This window comes from Channa argus, chromosome 18 (genome assembly GCF_033026475.1).
Source record: "Channa argus isolate prfri chromosome 18, Channa argus male v1.0, whole genome shotgun sequence".
NCBI classification, from domain to species: Eukaryota; Metazoa; Chordata; class Actinopteri; order Anabantiformes; family Channidae; genus Channa; species Channa argus.
In genome coordinates this window covers 18,947,501-18,967,754 of record NC_090214.1, presented here as the reverse complement: position 1 = coordinate 18,967,754, position 20,254 = coordinate 18,947,501, and the positions used below count along the sequence as shown (strand labels likewise).

Genomic DNA, 20,254 nt, shown 5'->3' with positions numbered 1-20,254 from the left:
ACTTTGTTTGGTCCAGACCTTTACAAATGATAAGGCCACTACAATAAAAGAACAATAAAAGCAGAAAACTGCAACAGATGAGCCACAGGAGAAGAGGAGAAAGGATTGTAAATCACAATTTGGTTCAATCCAAAACTCGTATAATTTATTTATTCCGATTTCATTTTTAAAAGACCAAAAATAAATGTCTAAAATTCCAGTAACATTAATTCATTTTCTGTTTCCTTAAAGAACAGAAAAACATAACTGCCAAAATCCCAACATCAATATATGAGGTACTGCTAGCTACACAAAAGTGTAACAGCCCCAGAAATAAATCCTACCAATCCTACCTAGTTTTTTTGAAGCAGCTGTTAATTCAACCAGTTAGACATTTTGGAGATTTTAATTAGAGATGCATTCGACTTGTATTAAACATCATAATATCTGTTCTTTAAAGCAAACATGTATTTATTACAGGGCTGATCAATTACAATGTGCTGCTTTTCTTTAGTTGTATCTGGACAAGTGGCAACTAAATACCTACTAATAGAAGCATGTAAATAGACGTCCCAACTATCAGCAGCATTGTTTCCCAGCATGACTTCATTTAGCTTGTAAAGGAAATCTATTGCTCAGTACATGATAAACACTGTGTCTGAATAACAAGCACAAACAAACCCATAAAACAAACATGGTCACATAAAAAAAATTAAATAAATAAATGTATGAGCAATCACGCAACAGGAGAAAAGGGAAACAGTCTACAACAGTGCTGCACAGAAAACATGACTTGAGAGTTTTTTGCGAAACATCTGCGTTAATGTAAGAGCCTCTAGGAGGAAGTTGTATTTTGCCCTTCTTCCTCTGTTATCCTTCATATCTGTGAGATAAAAACAGACATAGCTGCTTTCAGTTAGACTGATATGCAAAGTGTGCAGCTTCATAATGAGAAAGGTACATACTTTGTGTGTCAGAACGAGTGTACTGTTATCAATGGCACTTCGTTTTCATAAATATTGGCAGTTTGTATTAGTAATCCAAGTTATCAAATAAATAAATAAGCGAGCTGTTGCTACTGTGTGCTTACTAGGAGTTTCATTTGCAAATGAGTATTTGCACTAGTGGTATTATGTGTATTTAGATAATCAGCAACCTTACTGTACTCCAAAGAAATGCAATCGTACTTTCACATCTAAGATATGAAACAGCATTTTCCATCGTATCTGCATTTTTGTGACATCAATGACCAACCTCAGAGCTTCAGAAAGATGACTATGACCGTAATTATTTCTCACTTTGTTTTGGAAATCAGTCACTCACTAATGATTAAAAAGTCTTTCTTAGAAAACTCATTTAAACAAGCATAGCCAGTTATGCTGTGGCAGCTTTGTGCAGCTCTGCCTTGAGCTAACTTCTAATGTTAGTGTGCTAATATGCTGAAAATATTAAATAACGTAAATATGCTTTTGCTTAGCGGTTGCAATGTTGACTACTTGTTTTGTTAGTGGGTTAGTGCATTCCAAAATATTCATACTAGCACAGACAGGCCAACATTCCCATTACTACAACCAAAGGCTGGCACGGCTGAAAATGAACTAACGAAAGAAAAACATTAAAAAAAAGGAAGAAGGAAGAGATGACAGCACTGTGGAAGGTGGAGGAAGGCAGGAGATGAAACATGTAGAGTAGTGTAGTTGCATATTCAGGACAGCTTGTTGTGCATCTTATGTTCCAACGGTCAACACTGGCTTTCAACAGTTGCCACCATCTTACTTTAAAATTGACCAAGCAGTTAGAGCTGAACTAAAGCCAGACCTAAAAGTCATAAGATTCCTTTTTACTTCCATGTATAACAGATGCATAAAAATGTACAAGACATCCATAGTCCTACTCTGACAATCAACAGGTTGAACCTTGTGCTGACTTAATACAAATCAGTTCCAACACCACAGAATGCTACTCTCTGATGTTGTAAATCCACCTGATGGCCCTTAAGTATAATTCCTACCATTCAGTGCTAAACACACAAAGATATATATCACAATGTGCATTCAGTCTAACAAACCAACCAAGATAAAGCAGAAGTGTGAACTATTTGTTAGCAGCATCATTGTACATATACAACTCAAAGTTCTGAATCTGCAGAGCTTAGCCGGGTCCTAGAAAAAAAACAACAATATCAGAATTGACTGACAGATTTAGATTGACACTCCCAAATTCAAAGAGAGAAGTTTAGGATTTAAAGGCATTTGAATGAAATGATGACAGTGAATTTCATCATGAAAAGTGCTGGATTCAGTGCTTTTGTAGGCAGAGCCATTCTAGGGATTAAAAATTATATATATATATATATATATATATATAGTATTTCTGCCTCTGCTACTTCAATATGACAACAATTTGCACAAAATTCAGCAGCCACATTGCAAACAATAAAAAATTAAATTTCACACATCACCCTAAACTATTATTATTATTATTATTATTATTATTATTATTATTATGCCTTTATTTGTTTAAATAAAAAATTCTACCAAAACGTTTTTCAGCGACAATTGGGGCTGAGGGTGCTAGGATGGGCCTTAATGTTACAATGTGCAGCATTTCTAAAACGTGTTTCTTAATAGGCATATGCTCCAATAAGTATCTTAATATGTAAAGGAGCGTTGTTCACTTTTTGAGTGAGGTTCACCCTTCTGACCAATCAGAGAAAAGCAACGATTTCTGCTTGATTAGTAGGTTTTTCCAGAATTGTTATTTATTGTAATTTGATCATGACTCCTTGAAAGGCTTTTATACCTTTGCAGTGCTTTTTGGCAACTTTCTTTACAACTGAGTTACCAATGGTAGCTCAGTTGGTAAAGGCAGTCGTCCATGGACCACAGTGTCAGTGGTTCAATCCCTGGTCCCAGCTATGTGTCTAAGTTTCTCTGGGCAAGACACCGAACCCCCAACAACCCATTCCCATCCCCAGCCATGCAGAAAATTATCTGCCGTGGCAAACCTGAACTCATGGGATGACCCAAAGGAAAAAATAAATTAATAAATAAATACAACGAAATGTTTGTTACAAGTGTAAACAATGTACACATGGTGCAGCAACACAGATGGCGGAGAGTCAAGGTAAATGAAGTACAGACAGATGGACGACCTGTCCACGGTGTACCCCCACTCTCACCCAATGACAGCTAGGATGGGCTCCAGGCCCTCTGCTACCCAAATACAATTGGATGGATTGAACATCAGGTTAACTGGTAACAAATCATCTTGTGTGCAGGCAAAGGGAAACATGAATTTTTGTAGCAAATTTCATGGCAAGTTATTCAAGTGTGTTTCAATTGGCTTCAAAAATCATAACCGCCTACCGAGGTTCGCGCACCGCTCTTCCCGACCACATGCCAAGTGTCCCTGGGGAAGATTCTGAACACCCAACAGCCCATCCCCAGCCGCACAGTGCCGGTCCCAAGCCTGGTAGAAATTGGGGAGGCTTGCATCAGGAAGGGCGTAAAAACTGTGCCAAATCAACATGCAGACAAATGTTCAACTGTGGCGACCCTGAAAGTATCATACATTTATTAAGAAGATTTTTTTTTTTTGCAATAATCCAAATGCTAGTGTAAAAATCTCATTGGGTTTTTGTCAAGGCAACCAGGAAGATGAACTTGGGGGCTGGTCTACAAAATGCAAGTGAGTGTGTCCTGACTTTGGTTGGACAAAGACACAAAACACAGCACACTATCGTGCGGCCCTTGAATAACAGGGACAGAAAGACCAACAAAGACAATAGCCCATGATTGATTACCAGTGGGCAAAAAGAAAAGGGAGATGTTTCTAATGCTCGGGGGGTAGTGATGTCACAATGTCACGTCACATGACCAACCAAGTACTTCTCACAGCGCATACAGTACACCAGCCTGTGTCTACACTACGTTCTCTAATAATTGAGCCAGTGACTTTGAGTTCTCATATATTATCTGACAGCATCATTAAGGACATCAGAAACTGACCCATGAAATAAAAAACTAAATAAAAATAAAAAACAATCAATCACTGTATACAGTGTGCAGATGGCTACAATGACAAATGTTAAAACACTGATTGTCGCCGCTCGCTGAGGAAGCAGACAATCACTTATTTTATCTTATAATTAATTAATTGTTAAATAATTTAGATGACTTTACTAAGTTTAGTTTGTACAATAACACAAATGAGTCTTCTTCTGAGGATTAAAGTAAAAAGGCCTAAATAAAGTCGACCATACTGTAATTAAATGCTCTAAAAAAAGAATTTTAAAAAAGGACACTGGTTTTACTGCTGGAAAAAAGGGCATATTTTTGAGGCTTCATTAGATCCTTATACATATTGCAACCATGATCCAAATAAATCAATAAATATTTCATTTCACTTTATTATGGTTCCACCTAAACCTCGAGTCAGATTTCCAAATTAAATTTGTTCTCATTAGACCATAATTTTGTTTTGTAGACTATAAAGCTGCATTAAAACATAGCTTTTAAAGAATAAATGATAAAAGGCAAAACATTTTGAGCTCAGTAAGAGAGTAACTCCCGAAAGCTTACAACATAATCAGTGTGTGTGTGTGTGTGTGTGTGTGTGTGTGTGTGTGTGTGTGTGTGTGTGTGTGTGTGTGTGTGTTCAGAGCACACTCACAGTGCAAAGCCGCATCTCTCCCCTCAACAGTCTTTTGTGTTAAACATGCTCCATTGTCAAAGGCAAGAAATGTGGCAATACGTTGGCTGGGAAATTGGCCTGGGCAAATCCGGTTTTCCTAACAACCTACCACAACTGTGGAAATTGGACAATTGAGAAATCAGTACACTTGAGAAAGCAGCAGGTTATTTAAGTCCATGTAAATGCACTGTAGACCACAAAAACAAAGCACAGTTCTCTTTCCTTCAGGATTTCCAGAAGAGCATTTCCACAGCACCACTTCTCTCTGTGATGAGAGCTACAGGTAAAGTAGTCCCAGGTACTGTATCTTGGTGGACTCCCTCAATAGGCCTGCATTAAAAGGCACAGTTTGAGGACAACTTGCTCTGGCTGGATCTTGTGGATACTACAACCACTTGAAATATACGTAATCTCGGTTTAACTGTGCAACCACTTGTTTGGAGCAGGATTTACTAAACATATTTTAAAGTAGGTGAATTTAAATGTTAATTTTCTTGCATTTTTAATTACTGGTCATTAGGATTACTTTGTAGAGATTCATGTTCACTTTGCCAAAAAAATGTTTTAAAAAACTTACATTAAATAATGAAACATTTAATCAGCTTGAATTAGTGCTGTAAAAACACTGAACCAGAGGAGCGAATGGATTTTAAAGGCACAGAGGCTGAGCAAGACAAATTTTTCCACACTTCCCATTCTCCTTCCCCTTGAGACACAGACTGTGTTTTTATAAATCCTTCCTCATTTACGTTACCATCCTACCAATATCAGTCCTCATTAAACTGACCACACCAGTGGCCATTGGTATTAATACCTGTGTTTTATTACACGTCCCAGAGCTCTGTTGAAAATTATTCATGCACTTTTTACTGGGGGCAGCGCTCAGCCAATAGATTATAATAACTATAACACAACAGGAAAGAGAGAATTAGAACTTGTTGGAGGCTTAACATTAACACATTTAACAACATGTAGGAAAACTGGTGAAAATGTTATAAGAAACCAAAACTAATGAGTAAAGATGAAAGATCTGACCAAACATCTACTGCCATTTGTTAGTATTAGACTGAGTGTTAGAAACCATTTTTCCATACAGCACCAAGAACCGCATCTGCAACAACATCTGATTAAATAACAAGTTCTATGCAAATCCAGTATCCTCCCAAACTATTGTTCAAAGCCTGTTTTTCAATCATGTGTCAGGTATAAAAGGTCAGCACATATTTGTGACAGACCTCTTGTGGCCTCTGCGTCATCTTAAACAGATCAGACAAGTGATTTGCTTTCCATCTGTTCTGAGCCTTTGTTGTCTTTACCAATCTGTTCCTCAGAGACAGCAATCAATAACTAACATGGATGAAGAGTGACCCTTTGATTATCTAATTTATTCAAAACCTTTCAGCATATCGGAGCAACTTAGCAAAACACTGAGACACATTGGAGATAATGGAGGAGAAAGATCGATGATGTTAAACATATTAGGTCTCACAAAAAAAATGCAGTTACGAATACCTTTAACTATTCTGACAGCTGCACGAGCAGGCCCTTTTTAAAATAGTAGTTCACTGGCATCTGAAGGTGTAGTGCATGTATTTATGCATGCAGCTTTGAGCCCCACCAGGGCTTCCCCGATCTCTCCCTAATCCCACAGTAGGAGGTGGGCTAACATCTGTACAGACACCCACGCAGCTGGATGTGAAAGGTCAGAATGGATACATGAATACTGAGAAAGGACTGGTAGGTCAGAGAAACCTTTTTCAGAAGGTATAAATCAAGCCACCAACACTGGTAGGGGTTCAAACTACCAGTTCAAACTTTGTAGAGTTCAGCAAGATGCGCAGTAGAACTGGATTGTTATTACATGGAAAAATGTATTCACTCATTTATTTTTGACCATCAGTTCACCATCAAGTGAGAAAATAGCAATATCAGATTGGTCCATGCATCTAACATCCAAAAACTACTAGAGGCCATCATGACATTTCTTGTGGATGTTCTTGAAATCGAGGGAACAATCCCCAATGAGTCAATGAGTAAAGCCCATGATCTCTCCACAACTGCAATGATGTTAATAGTTCTGTGGGACCAGAGTCTTTTGCCAGAGTTGTGCTTTGAGCTTCATGCTAATGCTGTCATATTAACAGGCTCATAGTGACTATTCACCATGAAGATGTGATTTAGAAAAAAAATATTTATGATGTTAGTCAATATTTTAGAAATGTTTCCTAAATAGCACTGAACGCAAAGTATACTTGAGGCTAAATGGCATCTTTTTTATTCATAAAATGAACTAACGGTGGTGGAGAGGTTAGTGCTGCCGCCCTGGCCGGGCGTGGACTTTCTGTGTGGAGTTTACATGTTCTCCCCTTGATTGCGTGGGCTTCCTCTGCGTACTACAGTTTCCTTCCAAAATCCAAAAACATGCTTGTTAATTAACAAGCAGGTTAATTGGTGAATCTAAAATTGCCCTCAGGCGTGAATGTGAGTGTGAATAGTTTTGTTTGTCTGTGGCCCAGAGATAGATGGACGACCTGTCCACGGTGTACCCCCACTCTCACCCAATGACAGCTGGGATGGGCTCCAGGCCCTCTGCTACCCAAATACAATAAGCAGTGACTGATATTGGATGGATGGATTGAACATCAGGTTAACTGGTAACAAATCATCTTGTGTGCAGGCAAAGGGAAACATGAATTTTTGTAGCAAATTTCATGGCAAGTTATTCAAGAGTTGTCAAGGCACTTGAGTCAAAATCACAAACATCAACTTTCCTATGCCGCAGGAGGATAGAAAAAATAAAAAATAAAAACACTGGTCAGAGAATCACCAGACCTTAGGGTTCATCCTCTGAAAGCATGAACACCTGTACAGAGATTCATGACAATATTAACAGTAAGTGGATTATAGTGGCCATTATGTCTACAATCTAAACTCTATGAAAACACCTAAATATGGCTTTAGAATTCTTTTGCCTTATTTCTGTATTTCCAATTTGACCAACTACACATAAGGACCAGTGGCTGAACAGCTTGTGTTTACAGTTCTGCATGAAAAAAAACTTGACATTTTCAATCTAAATGAGTATGTTCTGGTGTTGCTTTAACACAGCAGTGATGCGACTCACAGTATATCCAGTTCATGAAAGGATTTCCTTTTGCATACAGTCTGGTGCTTCTTAGGTTGGTGAATGGTTTTTTGCAAAGCAGAAGAATTCTGATGCTCCTTATGTGCCAAACTAATGGGAAAATTGTTGGCCAGCTACAGAAACTACAGAAATGTAGCAAAAGAAAGAGGCAGAATAACAGAAAGAAGGAATAAAAATACAATAGAAGCACTAACAAGTTACAATTGAACGAGTAATCTTCAGGTTTTTCCTGTCCGGATATAAACTTCGAAGTGCTTGACTTTGATTATATTAGAACAGCCACAGGAAACCTGATCAACACAAATCAGAACAGATGGTTTGGAATTCAAACCAAATGTCCAGAGACACTACTGCACATTGTGCTCCAACCTGCTGGTCTCATGATGTCAATAGTCCTTTTTTTTTTTTGTTAACCTGATTACATTTAACAGCTGCAGAATTGTACACAACAAACTGCTGAGATTGCAACATTGACGAGGATTAGAAAAGGACGTTTTTCGCCCTCAGCTGCTTTCAGTCTGCCCGCACTTTATGACGTTTATTCCAGAAACACAGCAATAACCAAATAACACTCCTGAGTCTTTTAGCAGTGGTGGTTTATACAGTAGGAGTGCTTGTTTTTCCTTAAGACTAACGTTGGCTTCAATTGATTACTTTCAATGTAAAAATAATTTCTTTATCTGCAATGTCTCTATACATTTCCCATATAGCACGTCACGCACCAGGCAATTCTGTAACTTAGTAAGGGCCAATAAGATCGCAATAATGTAATCATTGTGATGTAGGAACAATTAAAGTTTTTTCCAGCTTTATCGTACAGGGTTCGACAGTTTAAATGCTTCCTTTCTCAAAAGTTGATTTGAGAAATTAAAGGCCTTTAGGGGTTCTACTTTGAAATAAATTAGTGTAATTATGTTTTGGTTGCACTTAGTCAATAAAAATAAGAGAGTAAAACAAAAAGATATACTGATTGTGGCAAATAGACACGATACTTGGATCAAATCAAAATGGGACTTTATCAGATTCGATATTTGACGATAAAAGTGTGCCAGAGACTCAATACAAAGTAATATTGTGACCAAACCTGTGATACACTGTCCTAGTATTACAGCACAGCAGGTACTAAGCCAACAACGATAGTACAAGTGTGAGGAAAATACCGGTAACATTACTGATTGTGTCCCTGATTGACTGAGCAACACCAGAGTTCTGGAACTTCATAGCAACCGGTATTAACATTATACAGTAGTTACATAGTTAAGGGAGGTCATGTGATCAGTTGTCTGTACTGAATCTGTGGTTGTGGTATTTGCTGCAGGGCATGCGTGAAACACTCCGCATCATTATCAGGTGGAGCAACAAGCTCTGCTCTCTGATGCTTCACCTCCAGGGTCCTAAAGCCAGATGACATGTCCTCACAGTGTCACTGTTACAGTGTACTCGCTTGTTTGTACCATCATCATTACATTGTTGCCATTATGTGGTTCAATTACTATGAGATGGAGGGGATGACAAGTACAGTATTATTTTGTATCTTTTTGTGTAATATTTGTAGTGGACTATTGTAAAAAATGATATACCATAAGTCTTTATCATTTATTCTATTGCCCTATGATACAAATCTGTCATACAAATGAATAGAAGATGTACCACAGTCCCAGCTGGACTCTATGCCTAAGGAAGAGGAATTGATCCAATTTCATCATATGAGCAATAGCGTTTCATTACAGCAGGGATTTCAATGTAGTCAATTTTGGTCCAAAATTTGCATTTACTCTTGATGAAACTGTGTCCTACAGCCCTGTTTCAGAAGCAAATGAAAATGTGTGTGAGCCAGAGGGAAAAGAGAACGATTTTTACATTTGGCTTCTGGAATTACAACTTAGTTGTAACTGGATTACATTTGTCTTTACACCGTAAGCATATGTCTTAATAATAATACATAAAAACAAATAACAAGCTGACAAGCTACTGGTCCCACAGTAGAAAGTATTCGGCACGTTTTTACACCAGAAGCCATTCCTGCTGCAACCCTCCCATTTTTAATCAGGACCGGCACTAAGCTGGCCCTTGATGGCTGGGCGGGACCACAACTGGTGGGATGGGATTCGATCCTGTGGCCTTCTGTATGTCAACCCAATCCTTTACCCATTGAGCCACCATAATAATAATAAATGTTAAATTTTTTCTATTCATATAACAGTTTTATTAAATTTAGTTCAGGCACTTAGCTAAAGCTGCACTAAGAAATTTTTTATCAATTACTTTTTCCTAAAATATGCTTTAAAATTTATCTTAGGGTTCGAGGAGTAGTTCTAAAGCCTCCTGTGACCCAGATTTGCTGGACTAAAGTTAGGTTACAGTTAGCTTTCATTTAATATAAACAGGAAAGCTGGTTTCCTGCAAAGGAAAAAAAAAAAGAAAGGTGAGAAAGCGTTTTTTTCTGTCACTACAAAGTTAAAATCTGCAAGTCAGGTTCCCAAAGTAAGTCAAAGGTGCTGGTGCCTCTATTAGAGTATTTCCAGTTCTCCAGTAACCAGGTTAAACGTTGTTCCCTGATTACCCGATAAGTTGATTTCTCTGAGTAACCTGATTACTTAAGTGCATGGAAACAGTCACTGAATAGCACTGAAAGCAGTGCAGACATATTCCCTTCTAAAGGTTTCTGAGCGAGGCTCAACCTTCTGACCAATCCAAGAATTGCAGTGGTTTTTGCTTAATGTTTTTAGCCATTCTCATTTAAGTTATTTTGATATTGATAGCTACCATTGAAGGTACTACCATTAAGTGTTAGGCTTGTGTTAGGTCACATCGCACAGCTGACCAGACTTCAATTAGGCCCAGTACCAATCCGACACAATAACTCTTCAAGCTCATCTTCTCACTGTCAACAGAGGGGAAAAATTGTAAACCTGGTTCAGTTACTTCCGTAAATGATATGGTTATTTATTTACAAGTAAAAAAAAAAAAATCTGAGCTGAAACTACTGAACTACTGTTAACTATCAATATGAAGCCCAAAGAGCGAAAACATTCTCTGAGCTCAGGAAAACCATAGAGAATTTATGACTGGTAAGGCTAAAACAAAATGGGAAGGCGAGATTAGAGCTTCTCAAAATGTAAACAGATTCATTATTAGTGCAGGTTTGGAACAGCATTCTATGTCTAAGTTCTTGGAGGAGTGATGCAATGTTGATATAGAGTTTTTAAATGTTGGACACGATCCCTTTAATTGAAGCACATAGCCGACAGGTAGGACACATTTTGAATGCTTCTTTTTAAACCCATCATGCTGTTTCTCATTCGGTTTGCCCAGAGCCAAAACTGTTTTTTAACAGAATGTCTTGCTATCAGTCTTCTAGTGTAATATGTACCAAAAGCAGGTCAATTTTTGACTGAATGAGCTGCTCCTCATTTCAGATGATGCTAAACATTTACAAAAATAATTACTAGAATTCAAATTGCTGCCCCATTTTCAAATGAAATCACCACGTTTTAGTAGAAATTACTGCTATGAACCATCTAGTTTACTTTAGAACATCACTAGACCATCTATCACGAGACCGAGCATGAGAGACGTTTCATGACCGGCTTCCATGCCACTCAGAGCCCAGACAATGAGCTGGATGATGCAGCTGAGCTCAGCAACATACCAACAGTTACTAACTTGTAGAAAAGGGTGTGATCGCATTCCACAGCCACGCATTCACCGATCGCATTTCTCTGCTAAAAACTGCTTCTTCTGTCTTTTGTTTTTGTCTCTACATCCAAACACAAATCCTCCATCTGCCCCCCCTTTCACCCTGCAGGCTGTCACATGCCTACAAAAGTCAGTAAACAGCTCCAACATATACTCAACAAACTCCCCAAACAAACATCCTGCTTACAGCTGCTTTTCTTCTTACCTCTCAGCGGTTCCTCAGCTGATTCAACTGTTAGATCCTGAGGGAGATACAAGGTGTCCAGAGCAACTGACCAGCAGTCCTGCATCTACACCCACCAACTGTCTGACTGACTGACTGACTGAATGACTGACTGAGTGGGTGGCTGGATCACTAGATGACTGGAAGACTGACTATAGATCAGCTGGAGGCAGCAGAGCAGAAAGACACTCCCCTTTCCAACCAGCTGACTTGCTGCCTGGCTGCAGGGATAGTGGATTGATGACCAGCTTCTTAGTTCTGTCTTCGGTGGTTATGGTGGACTGAATTCTTGCCTGAGGAACAAACCAAAAACAGACTAGACCAAAAAAAGTAGCTAATAAATGCCCAAATTGTTATTTATTGCAAACCAACTGACTCTCTTAGTCAAAGACCGACTGGCAAACTAACCAACCGATTCAAAATTTCAAAACTAACACAACCAACTCACATATTATATTTGATTGAATACCGAACTGATAAATGAGCGAGCAGCCAGACTGACTACTGTAGTTAATATCTGACAAAAAAAAACAAATTATTAATTATTGACTAGCCGATTAACTCAAAATGAAAAGAAAAGCAGCTGCAGCTTCTCTAACAAACCAACTTTCTAACTTCCACCTGTATTTGACTTGTTCTCTAGCTGGTTGACTGGTTAACCAATGGTTTAGTTACCTCCTGAGATTCAGATGTTTTCCAGACTCGGTTTTCTTTCTGCTTTTTCCTCTTCTCTAATTCCTTCTCTGCTATTTTCTGCTTCTGTCTTTCTCTCCCTCCATCTCTCTCTCTCTTTCTCTGTGTGTAATGAGAGGGTGGGGCCTTACTATAGTGAGCTAGCACTGGCCACACATGCACACACACACACACACACACACAAACACACACACTTATCAGTAAGTGTAGGGCAGAGTGGCCTCAGGTCATTTTCGTGGAGTGTGCGTTTCACAGGAAGTTGGTGATAAATGCTACTAGACCCCCCCACCCCCAGTAAATTCTTAGTGGAAGGAAACACATTTAGTACCTTATCTGACACCCAAAGCCCAAACTAAACTAACTCGATAACACATTGCAACTTCAGAACGGAATGCAAATCAACCAAAACAAATATTAGATATTAATTGATGTTTATTCAGTGGAGACGTGGGTTGGGCTGCTGGTTCTTCTTACTGTAGTGTTTCAAAGAAAGTTGACATTTCAGTGACAGGCTCAATATTTGTTAATACAGAAACACAGGAGCCTCCTGGATGATTTCACGGTTACATAACAATTTAAGTTATAAGGAAATAAATATAATTTGTTATATTGCTGTGTGGTACAAAGCTAGTCTGAGATATTTACACATATTGTTATACAGATGACTCAAAATGATTAACACGTTCAGGGTAGTTTATGTGAACATACTATTTACTGTTTCTTGTATCACATATTTTAATTACAGCTATAAATCATGATTCCTCCTATGGATAAATACAGCGCATTTAAATATGGACTAAATATGAAGCTCTTTAACTTTTCATAACCTGAGCTTCTATCAGTCTTTCAGCAGCATCCACATAAGGTGCATGCAATTATCAAGTGTTCAGGGCCTTTCCCATTACATCAAACTGTAAAACCATGTGTTATAAAAAGCGACATCAGTGAAACTTCTCATTTGTTTTTCTTCCAATGTATCAGGGGAACTATTCATTGTGATACACGAGTGATCATAGTTATAGGATGTTGCTTCCTTAAGAAGCCCAATAATTAGCAGGCGGACTGTGTCCATTTGTTCACTACTGGGGAAATAGGTTTAGTATTTTTTCAACGACATATCTTCTTAACCAATGAGAAAAAAGAAAATTCTGTCTCTGTCTGTCTCTCTCAGCTGGTTAGTAGTCTCCATGTGTCCAGACAGTAAAGCATCATGCAGCTCGTGTTGGTGACCTTTAGGCAACCTTAAAGGCCACCTAACCAACACACTGACAGTTACCATGACAAAATAAGATCTATTGCTGTCTGTGCAAGGAAAGACAGACAGCACGAGGCAATATTGAGTTACATAGAGTAATTTTAACCAGTCTCATGTTCTTTTCTATTTTTTAAAATATACAAACCCACATGTATGTGTCATGAGGAAAGAATTGTATTCCTGTTTCAGATGCATAGCAATGCATAGCAGAGATCTTTTAAAAAGGTCACAACAATGCAAAAGTGTAGGATATTAAAACCGTTTGCTCGCTTGCTAGAAAGTGTGACCAGGTTATTAATTGTCATTCTTCAGGAAACATTCAATAGATGTTATACACTAATAGTCCAAATTTGAACATTTTGGACTTTTAGTATAGGAATACATTTGAAAATGTCCCCTTTGGCGCTGGAAAGTTTTTGATGAACACTTTTCAATATCTGTTTAGACACTTTAATCGTTGTAATTGACAAATTAATTGTTAGTGACAATAGTCACTAGGTGCAGCCCCCTAGGTTCTGCTTTGGGTTGCCTTCCTGGAATTAAGGTGTTGGAATTAGATTTGCAGGGACAACCACGTAGGAATCTTTCATCATCGGTGTGTTTGTGTCAGTGTGTGTGGTTTTGATGCAGACTGAGGAATGTGTACCGACGCCTTCGCCAAACATCATTAACACCAACACCTACAGTATCTGTCAGTTGGGATGATGATACACCATTACAAACAGTTGTATAGCTGGATGAAAACGCAGGCTTTAGATGGCGGCTCACAGACGGATGTTTACATATTGTTTAGAATCAAGGATTTAGTTGGGTTTGCCAACTCTCACTCTTTAAGTGAGAGACATCTGCTTTCAGGCTGTTTCACACCCACACAGTCTTGATGACTCTGAAATTGGTCCATAAGCATCACACAGAGCACTCAGGCCACAGTTTTAACAATCTACTCTAAAAAAAAAAAACAATTGTCACAAACAATTGACTTTTGCCTCTTTTTTCTCCATTTATATTTTCATTTCTGTTACAGCCTGCAACATCCATTAAAATGCAACTTTCATGGGAATTATGTCTAAAAGATGTGACCATGATGAGACTTATTGATAACCTAAGTCACATATCATTTAATTTAGAGCAGGGTTTTGCAGAAACATCAGCACTATTGTTCTGCTTGTTGCACACAACTGTTGATATGCAGGATTATTTCCTTTGGGTTGATTAAATAGCAGCTGTCACACAGCAGCAGGAACCATATCTGCATCTCCAAACAGAGAGGTGCTGTGCACATTTTACACTTGTGGCATAGCAGCAGTAAGTCATTGATTATTTAAAGATCCCAACACAGTGACATGTTCATTAATTAATTTAAACATCATGCTCTGTTTTTCTTAACACCAGATAAAAAGTGCAATTATAAAAAGAATGCAAGTTTATACAGTAAAAATAGTGGAAATAATTCATTTCATAGGATGAACCCTGTCAGGGGAGCACCAGCAAATTACTGTTGGTCTACCCTGCCTAACACCCAATGACAGCCGTGACAGGATAAGTGGTTAAAAATAATGGATGGATTATATTAATATAGGGTAGGTGTTGTCTTCCCTTAAATCAACATCAATACCGGCACCAACCTCTGCCTCCAGCAGCAGCAAAGATGCGGGGAAACATTTGCTCTGTGTGTAAAGGGCAACTGGGTCCAAACCAATCTGCCTTTCACATGAAGCGTAAAGATGCACCGAGTCAGGGACAGCAATTCCCACAATCCCCACTGAACCAGACAGAAACACTTATTTGACATGGAGATGGACATAAGTTCAGATTGAGTGCTAATGCTCACCATTAGGACACGCACGCACACGCACACGCACACAAACACACACACACACACACACACACACTTTGACAACTGAATATTAACAATGAGAATTCAGTGTCTGTTTTTGTACGTTTATGTACCTGTGCGTGTGTGACCCCCTTGACTGCCGATAGTAAAAACTTAACAGCCATACACAGGACATAGAGTTTGAGATAAAAGACTGTAAACTGAAGCTAAAACTCACTCATCCTTATCTGCTCGGTTGCATTTATCTTGTGGTTCTCTTTCAAACGTAGCAAAGTATCAAACAAATTCAAACTGAAATTTGAACTTTCATTTTTTGTTTAAGGAGATATAACTATAATGATACTGCAGCAGTTTCCAAAGGAGGAGACCATTTCTGAAACTTTTTTTTGGGAACACTTTTAAATCCCTAGATGGGTGTTTCCCATGACAGCACTTGACTGAATGCTGTAGGATGGTGTTGATATGAATAATGCTGCCAATTTCTACATTAAATTACTTGTGTGCAGTTTTTATGATGTCATATATCAATTGCTATGTATGTGTGGAGATGATTTTACAACCTAACAAGAACCGAGTTTGTCTCTTCCGCAGCATACTGGTATATGTGAATGAAACTGTTTAGCCACAACATCAACTTAATGCAACCACAAGGTGGCACAAGCCACTGTCTTCTTGTGCCAGTCCCAAATCTGAATAAATGCAGAGGGTATTGTCAGGAGGGGCCGGCACCAATGCCGTTAACCTACAGGGTGCTGGTGGAAATCGGGCCACTGTTGGTGGAAGAAGGAGAGGAGGAAAGCATCTCCATCAGCAGAGAGAGAGAAGAGGAAAGCCAAAAGAGGTGGGTCTGCATCAAGGATCAGCTCTGAGCCCCGTCTTGTTTGCTCTGGTGATGGACAGGCTGACAGATGACATTAGACAGGAATTACCATGTTGTTTGCAGATGACATTGTGATCTGTAGTGGGAGCAGGGAGCAGTGGAGGAAACTCAAGAGAGATGTAGCTCTGCTTTGGAATGCAGAGGAATGAAGGCTAGACACAGCAAGACAGAATACATGTGTGTGAATGACAGGGACACAAGTGGAACGGTGAGGTTACAGGGAGCAGAGTTGAAAAAGGTCAATGGCTCAGAGCAATGGAGATGTGGAAAAGAGGTGAAGAGGTGAGTGCAAGCAGGTTGGAACAGGTGGAGAAAAGTTTCAGGTGTGTTGTGTGATAAAAGAGCATCAGCGAGAATGAAAGGAAAGATGTTCAAGACGGTGGTGAGACCAGAGAAGTTGTTCGGCTTAGAGACAGTGGCACTGAAGAAAAGACAGGAGACAAAGCTGGAGGTAGCAGAGCTTAAGATGTTGAGGTTCTCTCATGAGGATATCAGGTCCAAACGTTTTGTACATCTAGTACTGTAAGGTACTGGTCTTTCTAAGCTCTAAATAAAGAGCCCAAATATAAGGATGTTTTCTAGACTAAGATTAATTAATGTGCAAGGCTGAAACAAATCCTCAAGAAGCTCGATTACTAAGATTGCTCAAGCTTGAGGCTTTGTTTTTTCATTTCTACACAGGTGCGCTGTGATATCTATTACTGTCGCACAACACCCTACAAGTTTGAATGATGGCACAAACTGCAAAATAGAAAAAGAGAGAGACAATGGAGGGGGGGAGGAAAAGAGACAGGTAAGAGAAAAGGGCAGAAAGCATCTGAAACCTGGGCTCATTTTAAGCTGGAAAAAAAATCTTTAATGTTAAAAAACCCAAACAAACAAATTACAGTTTCACATCAATGCTTCAGCTCCTCAGCTGAAAACAGTCATTACATAGTGGACCTGACACATGGTACACATGGTAACATTAATGTTAATGTCCTTTTATGTTCAAACCCGATTCCTAAAAAGTTGGTGCACTGTACAAATTGTAAATAAATCAGGAATGGAATAATTTACAAATCTCATAAACTTAGATTTTATTCACAATAGAATATAGATAACATGTCAAATGTTGAAAGTGAGAAATTTGGAAATGCCTTGCCAACTATTGGCTCATTTTGGATTTCAAGAGAGCTACACATTCCAAAAAAGTTGGGACAGGTAGCAATAAGAAGAAGTTAAATGTGCATATGAGGCACAGCTGGAGGAGCAATTTGCACCTTATTAGGTCAATTGGCAACATGACTGGGTATAAAAAGAGCCTGTCAGAGTGGCAGTGTCTCTCAGAAGTCAAGATGGGCAGAGAATCACCAATTCCCCCAATGATGCGGCGACAAATAGTGGAGCAATATCAGAAAGGAGATTCTCAGAGAGAAATTGCAAAGAGTTTGAAGTCATCCAAAGATTGCGAGAATCTGGAACAATCTCTGTGCGTAAGGGTCAAGGCCTGAAAACCATATTGGATGCCCGTGATCTTCGGGCCCTTAGACGGCACTGCATCACATACAGGAATGCTACTGTAATGGAAATCACAACATGGGCTCAGGAAAACTTCCAGAAAACATTGTTGGTGAACACAATCCACCGTGCCATTTGCCGTTTGCCGTTGCCGGCTAAAACTCTATAGGTCAAAAAAGAAGCCATATCTAAACATGATCCAGCAGCACAGGCGTTTTCTTTGGGCCAAAGCTCATCTAAAATGGACTGTGGCAAAGTGGAAAACTGTTCTGTGGTCAGACGAATCAAAATTTGAAGTTCTTTTTGGAAAACTGGGACTGGGTCTCTGATGGTATGGGGTTGCATGAGTGCGTGTGGCATGGGCAGCTTCCACATCTGGAAAGGCACCATCAATGCTGAAATCCAAGTTCTAGAACAACATGACAGACAGGAAAATGCTGCAGTCAGGGGCGACATCCTCCCGTGTTGCACTTGCTAAACATTTTCTGCTCATTGCACTGTGGCTTAGATTTTTCTGCTTGCTTTGTATCTCACTTGTAAGTCACTTAAGATAAAATGACTAAATGTGAATGTAACCCCCGATGAGGATCAGAGTGCAATGGAGATGAACCCAGCACTTCTCAACTTGATACAATTTTGTTTTGAACGTACATTGTAGCTCAGACTTTATCTCACTCTGAAAAGACGTAGACTGTAGCTCAGTTTCTTTCACTTTATCATTTTCTTAAATGTTAAACTGCAACAGTAGTTATGTCTCACAAATGACAAGATGTGTGCTTTTTATTCTCAGCAGTAACTTTATTAATTACTGTACAGTATTTAAATCGCTGTGACATTGTGCTCTTATTGTAGCCTTATGAGTCTAAACACCAAAACCGTTCAGAGCTGTGTGACGCAGATCAACAGTTACTACACTGAAACAAAGCAACTGAGTTCAGAATGTGTCCAAACCCATCAAGTCTCTACATTTACAAACTATTCTTTCGACTGGAGAGTTTCGGTCATGTTTAGTGTTTCATAAAAATATTTCTCACAAGCATTGAACCTCATCACGAGAGTAGAGTAAATTAGCAGTGGTGGTTCTAAGGGTGGGCTGGGAATGGCTGTGTGCTACCAGCAAGCTCTACCAGTCATGCAGTTTTTATTAAAAACACTGCAGGAATGTCCTGTCCTATTTAATATGGTTTAACCAGAGACAAACACTCAGCAAAACACAACAAATGAAGTCATTCACCTAAGAGAAACCAACCTGACAGCTTGTAAGCCAAAAGCTCACCAGCTGAAATCCCAGCACAAAAAAACAAGGCTGCCAGGAGCAGATAAATGAACGACACACACAAAAGCCACGTATCTGGAATCTGTAACATGTCGCTGAACTTAAACTTTCCTTTTATTCCTATTTACTATACACTATAAACTGTGGGAGTGAAAATTGGGTTTTTACACGTGTGTCCAAGTCCACAGTGAAGTGAGGCATTAACACAACTTATATATCTGAGGAAACATTGTCAGTAAGTGACAAGGGTTTCGGTTGTAAATCATCACAGAGATTCATGCAGTTGGTTCCAGAAGCTGGAGTGAATCAATATTAGTCAAGATACTTGTGAATGCATTTTGAGGAATTGTAAACCTTTGGAAACCTAGAGCTGAACAATTAATGTTATAATTTCACAGAATGCAACTTTGAATTTGCAAAAGCTGCGAGTAATTCCGTATTTTTAACGCTACAGATTTCCATCTACAGAAATAGTCAAAGAAGTGTCCCTGTAAGCTTCACGTGCAGAGATCTGCCCTCCCTCACCTGGAGAGTGGTTTAAAAAAAAAAAAAAAAAGTTTAACCACTGTTAACATTAATCAAATGTTACACGGGTCAGCTGAGCCAGGTTATCAGCTGAACGACATCAGTGCATGAAATTAATGTTCATCGTCAAAGTTTGTTGAACATTATTGTGTGTGAGACAGTGGGGTCTGTGTGGGACAGAATGAGTGGGGGCTAAAGAAAGAGAAGGGGACAGAATTTGAAAGAGCTGGCAGGAAAACTTTTCAATGGAAGACGACCAATTACAATTGTATTCTTAACGCCATCACTGATATTTTCTACTGCGTGTAATAAATGTAACAAAATAAACGTTTGAAATTTTTTTTATATTAAATCTTAATCTCAACATTAATCTAGAAAAAAAAAATCCCAATCTAAATAATTTTCCATAGCTTTAAGCCCTATATCCAACTCTTTTTGCCTGTCCAACTGTATGTTAGTGACATGTTAGAGACTGTCATTGAAGCAGCTGTTTAATCAGCAAATGTAAAATCTGTTGCTCTTAACAGGACATAACAGAACTAGATTA

At 38.8% G+C, this 20,254-nt stretch overlaps 1 protein-coding gene across 4 annotated transcripts in view; it reads right to left on the bottom strand.

The window, feature by feature from the left end:
- The window catches only part of rab27b (RAB27B, member RAS oncogene family), a 61,199-nt gene that overhangs the window by 15,426 nt on the left and 25,519 nt on the right, over nt 1–20,254 (bottom strand). Inside the window, exons 1-2 of one of the 4 annotated variants that reach the window (XM_067484333.1) lie at nt 12,417–12,532; nt 11,724–12,034 (exon numbers count right to left, since the gene is read on the bottom strand). The exons of 1 other annotated variant lie outside the window; for it this stretch is intronic. Coding sequence is in view for 1 of the 3 variants with exons in the window: in XM_067484331.1 (XP_067340432.1) it covers nt 3,348–3,379 (32 nt within the window). In the remaining 2 variants the exon portion in view is untranslated. Of the gene's footprint in view, nt 1–3,347; nt 3,451–11,723; nt 12,035–12,416; nt 12,533–20,254 lie in introns of those variants that run through there. 2 more of the 4 variants (XM_067484334.1, XM_067484331.1) reach the window with 2 other exon arrangements.